This window comes from Aptenodytes patagonicus, chromosome 11 (genome assembly GCF_965638725.1).
Source record: "Aptenodytes patagonicus chromosome 11, bAptPat1.pri.cur, whole genome shotgun sequence".
Classification (NCBI taxonomy): Eukaryota; Metazoa; Chordata; class Aves; order Sphenisciformes; family Spheniscidae; genus Aptenodytes; species Aptenodytes patagonicus.
The window spans coordinates 12535611-12551985 of record NC_134959.1 but is presented as its reverse complement, the minus strand read 5'-3'; the positions used below and the strand labels follow the sequence as shown (position 1 = coordinate 12551985).

Here is a 16375-nt window from a genome sequence, read left to right as displayed (position 1 = left end):
TAGGTAAAAAACCTCAGAATTGGTAAAACTAAGATGCTTTTGCCCAAAAGCAAAGCTTCAGGCATCTGACAAACTTCGAAAGTTGAAAAAAGAGATAACCTAGAAATTTGACATGCTTGCAGCATATCACATGGCTGCTGAACAGCAACTAAAAAGATTGCAGGTTTAGACTCAAAATTTACTTAGGCAGAACTTGAGTCCTCCCGTGTTTCTAGTTCACAGTAGCTCTTCCTACAGTATTGAATGTGACAATCCAAGAGAAAACACAAATGTAAATAGTATAAAGAAATTGAATTTAAAGTTTCATTCAACCATTTCCTGTACATATGGTTTGTAGATATTTGACTAACATTTGTTGGGATTAGGGGTAACTTGGTACTAACATTAAGACTTGCTACCATACGATCTAGTTGGAACACAATGAGCAACAAGGATATTGATAAATAATATCCTTTTGCTGCTTTGGCAAGTATAAAGCCAGCGTTACAGTATTATAATAATAATAATACAGTAATAATGTAATAATACAGTATTACTGATTGCTTGCTACAGTTTGGTGTATTTTAATTTACATTTTATAATACGATTTTCAGATATTAATATCAATCTGGAAGTTCTTTAGTTTTTCTGTATACTCACAACTCAAAATATTAAATCTCATTATCAATGGACATGTTGCCTAACTAATACATCGTTTCAGTGAGAGTATGTTGAATAATAACTCTCAGGTGTAGCTCCCTCATGAGAAAGGATTTTTTCTTTTTACACTTACATTGCTCTAGTCCCTGGCAAAAAGAGGCAGTAAAGAATGCTGTAGTGTGATACTTTCCAGCTATTACTGTAGGTGGAAACACACTCTAGGTGTCGTCCCTAGAATATTAGGCAAACCAGCATCAGATTCATCTGAGTACTTCCAGACAGAGGATCAGTGCAGAGGGTTTTTCTCCCACTCCATTTTTTTCTAGTGCCGTACCCCAACGCTTACTGCAACAGGAAATATGACTTGTTAAAATATTATATAGAATTGGGAAAAAATGCATTTTTTATTTTCCCTACTATCTAATCTTCTGCTATTTGAAACTTGAACAATAGGTGTTAATATTTCAAAATGATGGCTATAGCTGATTAGTTATTTTAAAATGACTTAAAGGTAACATTTACTCTTAGATACATTAACCACTGTGTAAGACTGTCTAATGCTCTTCTATTACACAAACTGTTTTTACTTCGAATAACACTATTTTACAGTGTAGATTGCGTTAGTAGTTTGGGAATGTCAGCGGAATTTGTACTGCTGGTTATCTGCAATCATTTCCACAAAACGGAAAACTTCTTCAACTGACTGTAGTAACTTATCACATACAAATATATTACATATATGCACAGTGTCATAAAACACAGTAGAATTAAGAAGACTCTAACTCCCCCTCTTCTCAGTACTACTGCCTGTTGGCAACCACACTACACAGCCTGTCATTTAGTTCAAGATAACATCTACCGAAGTTTTGGTTCTACAGAGAACAGGCTTTTAGTGGTCCGAAATTTATTAAACATGCATAATTACTGGATTTCTAAAGCTCTTAAATGATTATGTTTTCTAAACCATTTCTGCAACTTTCTGTTCTGTGTAGATTTTACTTTGCATTGGCCTTTTTACAAGTAGTGCATAAACAGAATTTCCATCGTAGGAAACATCTTCCACAGCATTCCCTTTCCCAGAAATTTAAGTACGTTATCTGACCTCCTTTACACAAAAATGTACACACACTCAAGATATTTTTTCCTTTATTTACACTGTAAAATCACTTGTATGATCTGTATACAATATGTACATTTTAACAAACACCTGATGTATAACGTGGCAGTGATGCTATAAGTGATAAAAATAAGGTAAATCTAATGCCCATTGTAAAGCCCATAATTCTTCAGTTTCCATATTATTAGTTTAAGCATTCCCCACAAATGTACCACCTGCCTTATTGCTCAAAAAAATAAGAGAAGTATGGCTAGTCTGTTGTAAATTGACTTGTAGTAGAAATTTTTAACTATTTGGTCTTAACTATTACTTTAGAGGAAGTAAGAGAAAATCATTGTTTGTTCTAAAAAATACTTATAAAACATACTAAGCGTGCAAGGCAGATACTGAAAAATTTCCTGATTTCTAATGTCAATGGCTTCAAAGCTCTGAATTAGCAGGATGATTACTAGTTCCACAGTTTGCTTGGCATCTCTGAGCGTGTTTTCTATGAATTTCATGCCTCTTTTTGCTCAAAATACCGACTTTGCCAATGAACCAAGGTTGTGGATTAAAAAAGAAAAAAAAATTAAGTATTGCTGGACTGTAAAACGGTGACAAAAAATCAACTGAATATTGTCCTAAAGAAGCGAACTCTATCCCCGCCTGTTCCACACAATTTGTATGGATTATTGGGAAATCTGCTTTCTGTGATAGGATCTGGGAGTCGGCATATTGGTAAAAGCTTTATGGGGAATTTTTTTTTCCTACGATAACTATCTTTAAAGACACTGCAAATAAAATTTACAGTAAGGAATTATTGTAAGGGTAGGTTGTACCTGTTAAGTAGAAGAAGTCTGATGTTGCCGTTATCTTTCTGCTACAGATAAAGGTCTTTCCCCCCTTGCACGTTTATGCTGCAGTTGATCAAGAAATACAATGGAGCTTATAATGAACTGAATACAAAATACACCTCTACTGTTTAGGATTCTGATTTAAATTAAAAAAGCACTTCACCTATATCTGGAACTACATCTATTTGGAAAAAAAAAACACTAAAAATAAATTCTACGTCACTATTTTAGAAATGAATCTTCCACGCCTGTTGAAGCCCAGCGGGACAGCACGACGCAAAGCCCCCGCTGCTCCCGTCAGGGGGGAGGCAGACCGCCCCTGGCGACACCCTGCGGGAGGAGCAGATCCCGCCGTACGGGTCCGAGCCGCCCGGCACCACCCCCCGCCTCGCTGACTGGGTTTCCGCAGCCCGGCGCGGGGGCAGCCCGGGCAGGCACGGCCCGGGCAAGCACTCGCCGCAAGCCCGCCTTCTGAGAGTTAAACCACTTAACACCCTTTCGGGGTGGGGAGAGGCGCGTTCGAGACTGGGGCGATTCTGCCCGTCTCTGCTTTCGCAGACAACCTTGTCCCCGCCGCACTTTTTTTCGCAGAGCCCGAAAGAAGCAGATGAAGCCGAACACGCCCGCCGAGCAGAGTGCCGCCCCGCGCCCCGCCGCAGGGCGCGGACAGGCCGCCCCACCCGCAGCCCGGCCCCGGCCCTCAGCCCGCCCACTCCCCAAAGACCGCAGCTCCTCCCCGCGCGGGCCTCCCCCGTCCGGCGGAGGCTGCCTGCCTACCGGCGCGCACCAGCCCGCCGCCGAGCTCCGCGCCCCGGCTGCCGCAGCCCCTCCGCTCCGCCTGATAGGGGCGAACAAAAGGCGCCGCGCCCGCCCCCGCCCCTTCCCCTCCTCGCGGCGGGGCCTGAGCGGTTCCGCGCAGGTAGCGCCGGTAGAAGAAGCCAGCGACCCGCGGCCCTCGGAGCGCCGGCAGGTATCGACCCCGCCAGGGCGGTTGCGGAGGGGAAGGGGAGGAGACGGGCGGACGGCGGAGCCGCCGCCGAGCAGGCCGCGCGGGGCCGGGCCGCGCAGGCCGCAGCGAGCCGCGCTGCCGGCGGCGGAAAGGCGGCGCCGTGTGGAGCTGCTGGCGCCCCGCGGGGCCCGCCCCGGCCGTCGGGAGAGCCGCGGCCCCAGGCCCGGCCCTCCTGCCTCCCTTTCCCGCCCTTGCCCAGCCCCCGGGGCCGCTTCCCTCTCCCCGTCGGCCCGCGGCGGCTCAGGCGCGCTCGCCCTCGGCAGCCCTCTCTCTAGTCGGTCGCGCTGCCCCGCCGCCACCGGCGGCCTCTGCCCGGGCTCCCCATCGTGCCCCCCGGGGCCGGCCTGCAGCCGCGGAGCCTGCCCCCCGCCCCGCTGCCCCAGGCCTCGCCTCCCCTCACCTTAGGCAGCTGTGGGGACGGAGGTGGGACGTTCCCTTCCCGGCGCCCTGTCGAGGCTTTCCTCGGGCGTGCCGGGCAAAACCGTTCCCTTCGGCATAAAGGCATTGAGGAAAGCTGACTGAGACTGGCGGTGCAAAGAAAGAGCGTGGTTATAATGACCATATTGCCTGTATTAGTTAATTGTAAGGTTTTCTACAAACCAGCTGTTTAAAAACAACTTAGATAGATGCTCACATAGTTCCCTCCAGGTGTTTTCCCAGGCATGTGGGGAAGAGATGAAGCTAATCCACTGCAAAAACTTTAAAACAACAAAGTTATGCGGTTGAGGTATATTTCTTAGAGCATTACTGTTACCAGTCAGTTACACCAGTGGTAACACAAGTATCACTGTTTGCGCTCTGGGAATGGTAGCAGATTTTTGCATTCAGGATGGGACATCATTGGTTTTCAAATGTAGAATGGCAGGTTGAAGCAGCTTTACGTATGGACCATGCTCGCAGAGCAGAGAGTGCCTGGGAATTGACAGGGGAGTGACTAGCTGCTCTTCTTTTTGCCTTTTTTGTAATGTTTTCAAATTTTATGGTGCTTTAATAGTATGAAACATCAAGCATTTTCTTAATGTTTTTTTTCTAGTTTTTTATAACATGTTCTCTGGCATCATTTTTGCATGTTATGGCCCCCTTTTTCAGGATTTCCTGAAAGCCAAGATTTAAAAAACTGGCTTTCTATTTTAGGTGCCCAACTAAAATACCCTAAAAGAACTACTTTTTCCTTGAAGGGCTTACACTTTTTCAAAGAAGTGGAGCCTGGTGTGCATTTTGAGCCAAGGGCCAGAAACAAGGGCGATCAGAACAATGAATCATTCTGAAAACCTGTTCAAGAGTGTGTAAAATTGTGAACTTAAGTCTTTACAAATTTAAGATAATGTTTTCTGTAATTTCATTTGCACTCTGAGTTGTACAAATTTAAAAAATCTTGCCTTTGTGTAAGGTACACTTCAACTACAGCATAGTTCTGTAAGTCAAAGTCTCTGATGGCAGTAAAATATGGTTCTGTTTTCAGATATTTCATACAGTATTAAGTGAATGTTTGGGTAGGAAGATGTATTGCTTGTATGTGCCCATTTAGGAGTCAGACTGAAGAATAATGAATTAAAGTGACTGACATCATGACAACCGTAAGACAGAGAAGGGCTGGAAAAGGCACAGAAGCGGCTGAAGATCAGCCTTCAGAGGAGAAGAATGTGAAGCCTGATGGGAAAATTCTGTCTGGTGGGTAATGAAAAGGGTTGTAACATTATGGCTTTTTAGTAGTGTTTAGCTTTTGGTATCTATCCTAAGCACAGGTTAGAACCTAGGTACCTACCAAATACATTTTCATACTTGACTATCTATCACCAAAATAAATTGGATGGGACAGAAGGCGTGCAGATAACTGCGTGTCAATCTCTATTTTAAAATCCTAATTTAAATTGGTGAGAATAATTTTTTTCCATTTAGTATCAGTGACAAACTATCAGATTTCATATAGCCATCGTAGGTTCTTAAATGAATCCCAGTTCAAATCATTGGTAACATAAAAGGATTTGAAGACCTCTGATGAGTTGTACTTAAATATAAGCAGATTGCACATGAAATCTGAATTTAACTGGAAACCATTGCTTTTTAACTATAGGACAAACTAGCTAGGTAAATTTAAAAGTGAGACATTAAACAGATCCTCGAATTAAGACACTTAAGTAATGAAATACTGGCAACATTTTTGTTTGGAAATATAACTTTAGAGTTGCAAAGTTTGTTTGGTTTGGTTTTCTTTAATTAACTTATTTTAAGGGATGTTTTGATCTAAATTCCAAATGTTTCTATATATGCAATTTGGGTAGATGAAAGGCAAGTTACATTGTTGTTTCTACACAAGTACACTTAGGCTATATACAAAATGGGAAAGTGATCATAGTTCTCATCCAGCCCAGCCCTCAGTTCCGTTGAATTGCGTATTTGGTACCCATTATGTAGACGTCACACACAGTATGGAATAGCCATTTCAAAGATACAATTCCAGATCGCTAAGATCCATATTAAGCCTTATATAAACATTAAAAAAAAAAAAAACCCAAACAACGAAAAAAACCAGGAACATAAGTGTACAATGAATTGATCGAGTTACCTAGAAACGCAACCTTTCTTTCCCATCATTCCATCTATAATCTTATTCTGATGTCAGCAGGAGGTCATCTGCAATTCAAAGCATGACACCATTATCAAAGGCTGCTTTGGCCGCTGTTCAGTCTCTTTGTGTGTATTTAGTGAGACTTCTGAACCTTCAGTGTTGTTTTTTACAAAAACCAAGCAAACCCCCAAAACACAGGCAGCTGTTTTAAGACGTGTGAAGTCTTACTTTGTGATCTAACAGTCATCCTGTATTGCCTTAATTAAAAAAAGTTGCCCTGGAGGATATTTCAATTTAGATTTACAAATTAGATATGGTATTTATTGAGATTTGTATAGGATCATGGTGTTCTTAACCTATAACTACATTTTAGCAATTAAGGCACACCTTATTTCACTTTGCATGTAAATAAAATACTCTGAGTTTGCTATATGAGAAAATACTATAAAGACCTCTTAAAACCAAGTCTCCTCTTACCTACAGAATGTAAACTGTACTAGCACAGGCAATGTATAAATGAGTTTCCAAAATTCCTTTAAGTTAAATTATGTTTCACAATTACAGAGTGAAATATTTTTCTTCCAAGATCATACAGGTGGAAAGCTGTGGAACGTACTCTCAATAAGTGTTGGTGGAATTGTTGCCCTCTCTCTTGGACTTCTTACTTCTGTTTATGTTGCTACACTGCATGAAAATGACCTGTGGTTTTCCAATATTAAGGTAACAGTAATTTTCATAGTTTCATCAGTTCTTTCATAGAGCGTTAATATGAGTTGTGGTTTAACCCCAGTTGGCAACTAAGCACCACACAGCTGCTCGCTCGCTCCCCCCTGGTGGGATGGGGGAGAGAATCGGAAGGGTAAAATCCCAGCCAAAACCAGCACAGAGTGTTAGTTGAAATTCCACTTATTTATGTATTTGTCTTGTAACTTGCTCAAAAACAGAATATTTCATTTTTTAGAATTTAATTTTTAAAAAGCTGTGCTTCCCTTTCCACCACTTTTTAAATACTTGATCGTTTCTATAAATATGTTTCCCCAATTTTTCTCTAAAAACATTGCTACACAGCTCCTGCCCAAGTTGTAGCTGTGGTTCTTCCAACCATTGATCATTATCTAGAACAGGATTTCAACAATCTACTATATGTTGCTCTATAATCATCTTTCTTTTATCCAGAGCAATTCAAAACCAAACAAAAACCAGTTAAAATAAACAATATGCAAAATCCTGGCACACAGTTCTTTAATTGTATTTATACTGTGATATTGTAATACAGTTTAGGCACAGTCTCTTACTATTCAATACTAATTTTATATAATGTTATCCTAAACGTGCAAACTTCAAAACATATTTCACACATTCACCAATGTAAAACCAACCATTCCCAAGATCCAGGACTGACTAGTTTTTTCCTAGAATCATTGCATGGCAAAATAATGCAGCTGTACACATATCTAAATTTAACCAGAGAAAAGAAACAGGTGAGTAATTTTCCTTTTAGATGCCTAAAATACACTCTGTTAGGTCAATGTATTACGTTATTCAAAGAGGATGTATATTTAATTGGCATACTTGCATTGCAATATGTCTTTCCTATACGACACACCTTTTCTGTCCCAGAAACATTTATGTTCCCGTAATAAAAATAGTTGCCACTTACTGAAACAATTGCTGTTTTATTATACATATAATGCTGTTTTGTACCCACTCCCATCTTTCTTTGAATATATAGATAGATTGTACATATGTTGAAGGTACACCTTAGGTTTGCCTTTTCCTTCCAAAAGCAAGTATTGATTAATTTCACAGGTATTGTGTATTTTGAAGTACAAACAGGCATGGTCTTGTGGCAATGTATGAACATAACGGATACAGCATTTTTATTCTGTTGAACTGATACAGAGGCACACAAAGTTCACTGAGAGAAGCAAGTCTGTAGTTGCAATTAAGTTGCCCCCCAATGGATGAAGTGCTCATTTTATTTGATAATTATTGTTTTCATTTTAAGTATACTAGAATGCCATTAGCTATTAAAACTGAAATAAAACCCTCTAGATATTTTTAGTCTGGATTCTGTTGTCTCTGTAGCTCTCATTTCATCCTATGAAGTTGATATGACAACTAGAACATTGGAACCTGAGCAATTGCAGCCAATTTGATGGAAAGATTCTAAAAAGCATTAAGTTCATCTACCAGTAGGTTAAAGGAGAAAGAGATGCAGATATTCAGTGATCTCACATTATACCTTTTTCAGTAAGATGTGAACTCCACCAGAGAATGCATGTGGCTACAGTGCTAATTTTAAACTGATAACAGGAAAAGCTTTAATGAGATTTCACATATTATTAGAGATAAAATAACCAGTTGTAAAACAGAGCCAAAAGTGATCAGGCTTCATACATACTCCTGCTTTTTGGAGCTGTGTGTTCAGTGAGCGTATACTGTTTGTGTTTTTTGTGTACACACTCTCAACTTACATTGTTTCTAAGGATAACTTCCCAAATAGAAGGCTATAGCTCTAACTTGATTGATCAGACAAATGCAATTTATTTTGTAAACACTTACATCCCAAGTGAGATTCAAAGGTACTTTTAAAGATTTGTTCTCAAATTATTTATTACAGCTTGAGACCAAACAGGTAGTATCCCATGCAGTTTATTTGCAAATACAAAGAAGGTTGGGGATGAGTCAAGTGTGATCAAATTTTCTGCAATTGTCTGCCAAGTCAGACTGACACTGCTTTCAGCTTTCCAGGGTTTTACTGTTAACCTAAATATAGTCTAGACTTGTTTTCTTGCCAGTATCTGTATCAGAGCATTTTGTGGGCATAAGTGAGAATAGCAAGATAAGAAATCTAAACTGTGTATTTTGATACACTTTCTCTTAACTAAGCTGAGAAAGAATACATGGATGAGATAAAGTTTGAACAAAATACTGTTTGTACTGATACTACGTATGAAGAGCCTGTGAAATTTCCTGTAAAGCTGAGACAGGAAGGCTCATCCTAACATCTGTAAAACAGTATATAGACATCTCTGTGCCTATATGTATGCGTGGACATTGTAGTATCTCTAGATGTATGTACATGTTTTCCAACATTTCTGAATTGGCTAATCTTACAATTACAGTACATACCGTATACTAATAAAAGACAAGAATAAAATATGCTATGGAAAAATCTGAGATCCTAAAAAATTATGTTGAAAATAAATGGAAAATTTGCTTTTTTCTCTAACATTTTATAGTTTGGCCAAAGCATATATTTTTGCATATGTTAACTGAATTTTCTAAACATTTTGAAAGAGTAAGTTTTATTTTAATGCGTACCCCAGCCCGAATTCTCAGAAGGGAGGACTGTAGTCTAATCCTTGGCACGCAATTATTGCATGCCTTGCTTAATGAAGCACAGAGGTTATTTTGTTCTATTTTATTTTTATTAAAGATTACATATAGAATAAACGGATGCAATACAAATACACATCCAGTGTTTCATTAACCCCCATGCCTATGAAACATAGTAGCGCATCACCACTGCTCTGAAACATAGAAAAGAAAAGAAATTCTAAATCAGTTATATTTCCATACATTTTAAATTAGTAACTTCAGTCACTCTGGCTGTAAACTGCAAATGTGGGGATTTTATGTTACTGAACTCGGATATAAAAATTGTATAACAACATACTAGCTCCCTGAACTTTATTCCTTTCTTCCAATAAGCTACAATTAGTCAGATGGTAAGAATTCATACACAAAAGCGTACATATGGCTAGTAAATTAATATAGCAAGACGTAATGGGAGACTTGTTTTGTCATTTTTTTCTTTTATGTGAAGGTACTCCTCTCTGTACATCAGTAGAAGGAGGTCTGCAGTGTTTATCTGACACTTTTGCACTAAACTAGACAGAGGTTTTTACATAAACCATTTAGGTACAAAAGGTGGAACTCTTGTCCTGAAGACCCCATTGATATATAAACATCATGATTGCATAGTTACAAAATTGTGCAGTTTGCCAATTGTATTCAACCCTAAAAATTGCAAGTAAAAAGAGTTCATTATGCAAAGTCATGATTCTTAACTTCTAAATAATTGAAGTCACAACTTGCACATACACTTGTAGTGATTGCCTTTCTGTAATTTCAGTTGCAATTCATAGAAAGCCAGTTCAGTTTTGGGTGTCTTCCAGCAATGGTTCACCCAGCTAGAAAAACTGTTCTGTGGTTGTTACACTGTTCTGTTCCATTTTGAATATGGCTTTCAACAGTGCATTGATTTCAGCTGCTGCAGTGTGTGTGAATCTTGTTCTTATTTGCTAATAAATATGCCTGCTATTACAAATTTGCCATGGTTATTGGAGAAAGATGTAAAATTGTTTTCTTATCAGAAAAACTGAAAATGCAGATCTTGAAGAGTGGTTTATGCTGTGAAAGAGGTACATGATTGGTATTCTTTTTTTTTTTTTTTGTTCCAAGACTTCCTGAAAGAACGATTTAAAAAATGAGAATGCAGAATACCATGTCACATAGTCAGAAGCTGTGTTTGTGTACACTTCCAGCAGGGATCACAGAAGGTTATAATCACTTCCTTGACTAAACAATTTTGAAGAAAAAAGTTTGAATCTCTTCTCATATACATTAAAGCAACAGAGATTTCTATTTATGATGGTGAAAGCCAAAACAGATTTCTTATCCAAAAATCCTTTCTCAGTTTTCTGAAAACTTTCTGGCATGACACATATAAAATGGCTAGTCTATTTTCAGTGATTTTTCAATAGCAGTTTAGTGACTGCTCCTCAAGTACAGTATCTTCTGGGAACAGGATCTACTATGAAAATAACAAAATGGGGAGGCAGGGGGAGAATTGCATCACCTCTCCTGTCAGCTGTTGTATTGCTTGTTCAAATGCAAACTCTGAAGAAACTTTGAACAGGAATGAGCCAAGGCCACATAGCAAATTAATACTGTAACACAAACAGGGAAACTTCAGAGCTTTCATTTGTTCTTCATCCCTTCTGAGTAAGCATTTAGACTACTATTACTGAATTTTCCTTTAATAAAATTGCTGCTTGCAAGAAGTCAGGAATAAAAATACCAAATTTTAAATCTTTAAGACATGCAGGATAAGAATTCTGGGATTCCTTCTCTGAAGTGCTTATATTTTCCCTTTTTACATTTTGAATATAAAAGAAAGATGAAAAAAAGTGGGGAAACAGGAAGCCGCCTAATTAGAACTCTACTAAATGATGCGTAAGCCATAAAGAGATGGAGGGCAGTCCAGTACTTTAGTGGTACTTTTCCAAAGAGGTACCTGTTGAGTTGTCATGGGTACTTTTACTCTGGATCAAAAGTCTGATCTGAGTAGGAACGGTGCCATTCTAACAGATGGGCATGAGGTTAGCCAGCCAAGAGACCATGTACAAGGATTAAATACGTTTGCCGAAGGCATGATTCTCAACCAGGAACACTGATAGCAGCTGTCTGTATTGAGTTTCCACTTTATGGTTGAGACAACGTTCAAATCTTTCTGATCTCAAATTGAACAACTAAAAAATATTTTCAGTTACACAAATTGTGTTTTAGCTTTGTCAAAAAGAAAAGTAAGTGGAGCTTTGCTTATGCTCTTTATTTATAGAAAAACTCAACTTGGACTTTGCCTGCTTGCTCAGTATTCTGAATGACTTGGTTAAGGAGTTTGAGGAAACCTAAGCTCTAGAATTTTGCACTGCCCTTGAGAGGAAGTCCTTTGTATTTTGTTTTGAATGCTTAATATTATTAGGATATAATTGCATAAATTGAAATCATATGAAACTCTATATGTATCCTGGAGGATAGTGTTCTTTTTTTTTCCTTGGAACAGCAATAACTTCTTTGTTAAAGACTCACAAATTGAATATACAGAAAGATAAACGTGCTCTTACAATGCTTACCCATAAGTCTGTATGTTTTTATTGACATGGAATACTAGGAAAAGTATAAATTGCTGTAGAATTGGAAAAGTATTGTGAGTGAATAAAACAGATGTTATCTTAGCATGAAACAGATGTAAAACTCACTAGTGTTTGTCTCATAAAGTATAGCATTTGGTTGAATACAGCTGGTGCCAGGATTACAAATTAATCATGTTTGAATGCATTTTTGCTAATTAGATCCCCCTCTGAGACTACTCTTTCCCCCTTAATAAATTCCAAATGTTAACGTTCCTTTTTTTCTTTTTTTTTTTTTTATGAGCACTTAGAATCAGCCACTTTTTGGTATTAGAAAACTTTTCAGTAGTGATGAATTTGAAACCAGAGCTCATTCAAAATCCAGCGTTCTCATTTTGCTAAGTGTGTGGCTTTTAGTTTTTAGTGCCAATGTCAGTTTTGTCTGCTGGTATTATAATGATTTGTATGTCGTAGAGCAGCTGGAGAGTTTAATTGTGAACTTACATTGAATCAGATGCATTTTTATCTGTTGATTTTTCTCAGACCAGAACTAATATTGGTTTAGTTTGTCAACAGTTGACTTCAATAAAACGCATGTTTAGAGATAAGATTCTATACTGGGCAGTAGAGGAGGAAGGAATATGATTTTTTGTCTAGCTTTATGTTAGCTCTGAAATAGTATTGATTCTGTTCCAGCAAAAGAGATGGGACTGTATAAGAAACATGAAAGTCTTGGGATTCTATGCACGGTTGCATTAACCAGAATGGCATTCATAAAAATCTCAGAAAACGGTAACGTTCTGTTATTTCAGTAATGTTCTTTTGTAAAGAAAGCTGAATTAATAAGATTGTTTTTAGAAATCTCACTTAAATTTCATAATGACTTGCATACACCACATACAGGAATCTCATTTTCAAATCTGGATATAAACCTTTTCTAACTTACTGCTTATGAGAGATACTTGCTGGGATGTTTTTATATGAACTACTAAAAAGATCACTAATAATAAAACAATTTTGTATAAGATGACTATTACTTCTCTTCAGATTGGTTGTTCATGCAGTCTTACTTTGTTTAAATGTGGTTGTCCAAGGCTCTGAATTAGTAAAATTTCATTAGGCCTTCACAACTAATGAGTTAACAAAAGGAGGTGAATTCCAAAGCAAAGTTCTGGTACTGAGAGCAGTTTTCTCTAGGAGAGCTTTCATATCTCACTAGACTCCACCTGCTGCAATATCAGCCAAGAAAGAGGCATAGTTTGAAGTGTACCTAGTTTAAATAATTTGAACATTTTAAAATTAAAAATAATAACTTTACCTACACCTAAAAACAAGTAAAGAATCGCTTTTCCTTTAGCCTGTAATTTAAGTATGAGAGTGATGAACAGCTGGTTTCCTGCAAGAAACAGCATTTAACAAGTGAGCAGCAGCATACCCTGCCAGCCGAAATATCGGACTGGTATTATGGTGCAGTCCCAAGTATAGCACACGGAATTAATTGAGCCTTAAGGTGGCAAAGCCATGGAACACAATGGGATATCTACATCTGGAAGAAGAGGTTAAATGCATGGAGCAAGCATATGCAGTTTTAAAGCCCAGCTGTTGGTCACTGCACCTATCTAAACATTGAATATTACAAAAACATAGTAAAAGATCCAAAATGTTTCTGAACAGCATATCAGAATCACAAAAGGCATGTACATTTCCCCAGCTAACAGAGGCGTTGACGCCTCAGCCATTTGCCTCTCACCCTAATTTGTCCATGTATTTTACCTTTATTTGAACTAAGTTGCATAGAATGCACGAACCCAAAGACTCAAGCCACTGTATAGGTCAATTTCCCTGGTGCAGCAAGAATTTGAGTTGAAGGCAGCTTCATACGATTGTGAAAAGCAAATGAAAAGTGAATTTACTATTGAACTTTCACTTGCAGGAAGTCGAAAGAGAAATTTCATTCAGAACAGAATGTGGACTTTATTATTCCTACTACAAACAGATGATTCAGGCTGCTTCCATCCAGCAAGGTATTGTAAACTGTAAAGTAAGTTTTGCTTCACGTTGCCAGCTGACTATTTTTAATATTTTTTCAAATATAGTTGAGAACAAGGAATACTGTAACTGTGAAAGATAGCGTAACAATTGTACTGGAGACAGATTTATTCTGTTCATATGCCAGGGAGCCACTAAGTTGTGGACATAATAAATTTCACAATGATACATCGGTTTCTGTGCCACACCTTCACATTCTGATGAAGGCAATCACTTTGAGGGACAACTTTTGTATCTGTTAAGGTTTCAGCCTTGCTGGTTTATTTAGTGTATTACTTTCATTTTTATTCTTCTCTTGTTTAATTTGAATTATGAGCTATTTGTGGGAAGGGGCAGTGTTTTTTGCTGTATGTCTGGACAGTAAGTGACACAATGAGCAGCTTCCAAGGAAATCATACACGATGATGGGGTTTTCTGTGACAGTCTCATGTTTTCTAGATACTTAACTGTTGCTCCCTAACAATTTTGCTTATACTACACATTTGTCAATATTAACATCACCTGTGTTCAAAGTAGTAACAAGAATGGTTCTCAAGATCCAGTATGTACCACAGATTCTATGCTAGGAATGTAAGTGTAAAAATAAATGTTTTATACATTACTAAATATATAGTACTTGAATTAGCACTCTGAGTCACATTTGAAGCAGGGAAACTGAAGACCTCAGAAGGTCATGTTGATTCAGAGGTAATGTGATCTGAATCCTTGATTCAAAGTTTGCAGTTTTTGATGAGAGATCCTAAAATACCTTTGAAAAAGTTATTCACTGTTCAAATGAAGATGGAGGGGGAAAATGACAATCTCCTATTTCAATTTCTCTTTATCGTTAAGGTTTACATGGTTTAGTATATGACAATAAAACTGAATCTGTGAGGACAATTAACATACTTGAAAGAATGAATGTTTACCAGGAGGTGTTACTCAGCATTCTGTATAGGATTCTTCCAATTCAGGTAGGCATTTATTTATGGCTTTAGATTGTAAGTGCATTATGAAGATTGCCCAGTGAATCATAGCTCCCCTTTTCAGTTATTTTCTAATTAGAAATATTCCTGATACCTTTTTAATTTGTAAAAGCAAAACCTAATTCATATTAAGTATAGTCCCCCCCAAGAGTGTTTTATGTCAACATCAGTATTCTTGTGTTTTACAGCAATACCTAGAGCCCGTTTATTTTTATATCTACACTTTGTTTGGACTTCAGGCAGTTTATGTCATTGCTCTGTATGTAACAAGCTGGCTTCTTAGTGGAACATGGCTTTCAGGGTTGTTGGCAGCTTGCTGGTATATTACAAACAGGTAAGTGAGATTAAACATTTGATCTTTCTAAAATTGTACCTCATTTTGAAGGTAAGGCATTAAACCTTCAAATGCATGATTAATTGGACAAAAAATGGAACTATAAGGCCTCTCTCCAGATTAGCCAGAAAATGGAAAAAAATGTTTAAATAATACAAAATAATCAGAAAATAAACAGAAATGAGCTGACATTGCCGACTAGGATTATAAAGTTTCAAGAAGTTTGAGTAGAAAATTTTGGCTTAAATTGGTCTCTGAAAGTGGACTACATCTTTCAGATGTGTCTGGATCTCCAGATGATGTACCCTGTCTTCTCCAGCCTAGGATCCCTTAGGTGTTAGACACCTGCATATATGTCCTTCAGGTCTCTCCTCACTGCCCCACACCCAATTTCCAGGGATTCCTTCAACAACCTAAGATCATCAGAAGTTCAGCTTCTCGGTTCCCTTATTCCTGTAGACATCTGCACTAAGACTCACAAGAATAAAGATGGTAATTGAGCTGTTCTAGTGCTTTATCACTTGAAGAATTCTCAACTTGGAGAGAAAAACTAAAGAACTGGCTTTATGCCAGCAGTAAGCTGCTGGCATGAAGCTAAGACTGGTGACATAGGCTGTTAACTGTAAATTAATCAAGAAAATAAAAGTACAGTGTCAGTTCTATCAAAACTGTTTGATATGTTAATCAGCAGCTGTAAAGAAGTTTATCTGCAAGCATGTCCATTACAGAATAATTATAGGTATATAGTGGTAAAACGTTTCTTTCTCCAAAGATGAAAGTAATTAAAAAATACATGCAATGTGCAGTAGTTCACTTGTTTATTTCATGAGGTCATCTTTTCCATTTACAGAATATTTGGAGCAGATTTGTTCTGTCCATCTTTCTAATAATTCATGAACAATGGAAGCTTGTTATCCTTTATGCAAATAGAACAAGTAC

General features: G+C 38.1%; 1 protein-coding gene across 6 annotated transcripts in view; it reads left to right on the top strand.

Moving 5' to 3' along the window:
- Positions 1–3528: 3528 nt before the first annotated feature.
- Positions 3529–16375, top strand: part of DPY19L3 (dpy-19 like C-mannosyltransferase 3) — a 39653-nt gene continuing 26806 nt past the window's right edge. For 5 of the 6 annotated variants that reach the window (XR_012996282.1, XR_012996281.1, XM_076349177.1 and 2 more), the window contains exons 1-6: positions 3529–3559; positions 5127–5269; positions 6754–6887; positions 14022–14112; positions 14969–15090; positions 15291–15436. Coding sequence is in view for 4 of the 6 variants with exons in the window: in XM_076349177.1 (XP_076205292.1) it covers positions 5167–5269; positions 6754–6887; positions 14022–14112; positions 14969–15090; positions 15291–15436 (596 nt within the window). In the remaining 2 variants the exon portion in view is untranslated. Of the gene's footprint in view, positions 3560–5126; positions 5270–6753; positions 6888–14021; positions 14130–14968; positions 15091–15290; positions 15437–16375 lie in introns of all 6 variants that reach the window. The other variant, XM_076349176.1, reaches the window with a different exon arrangement.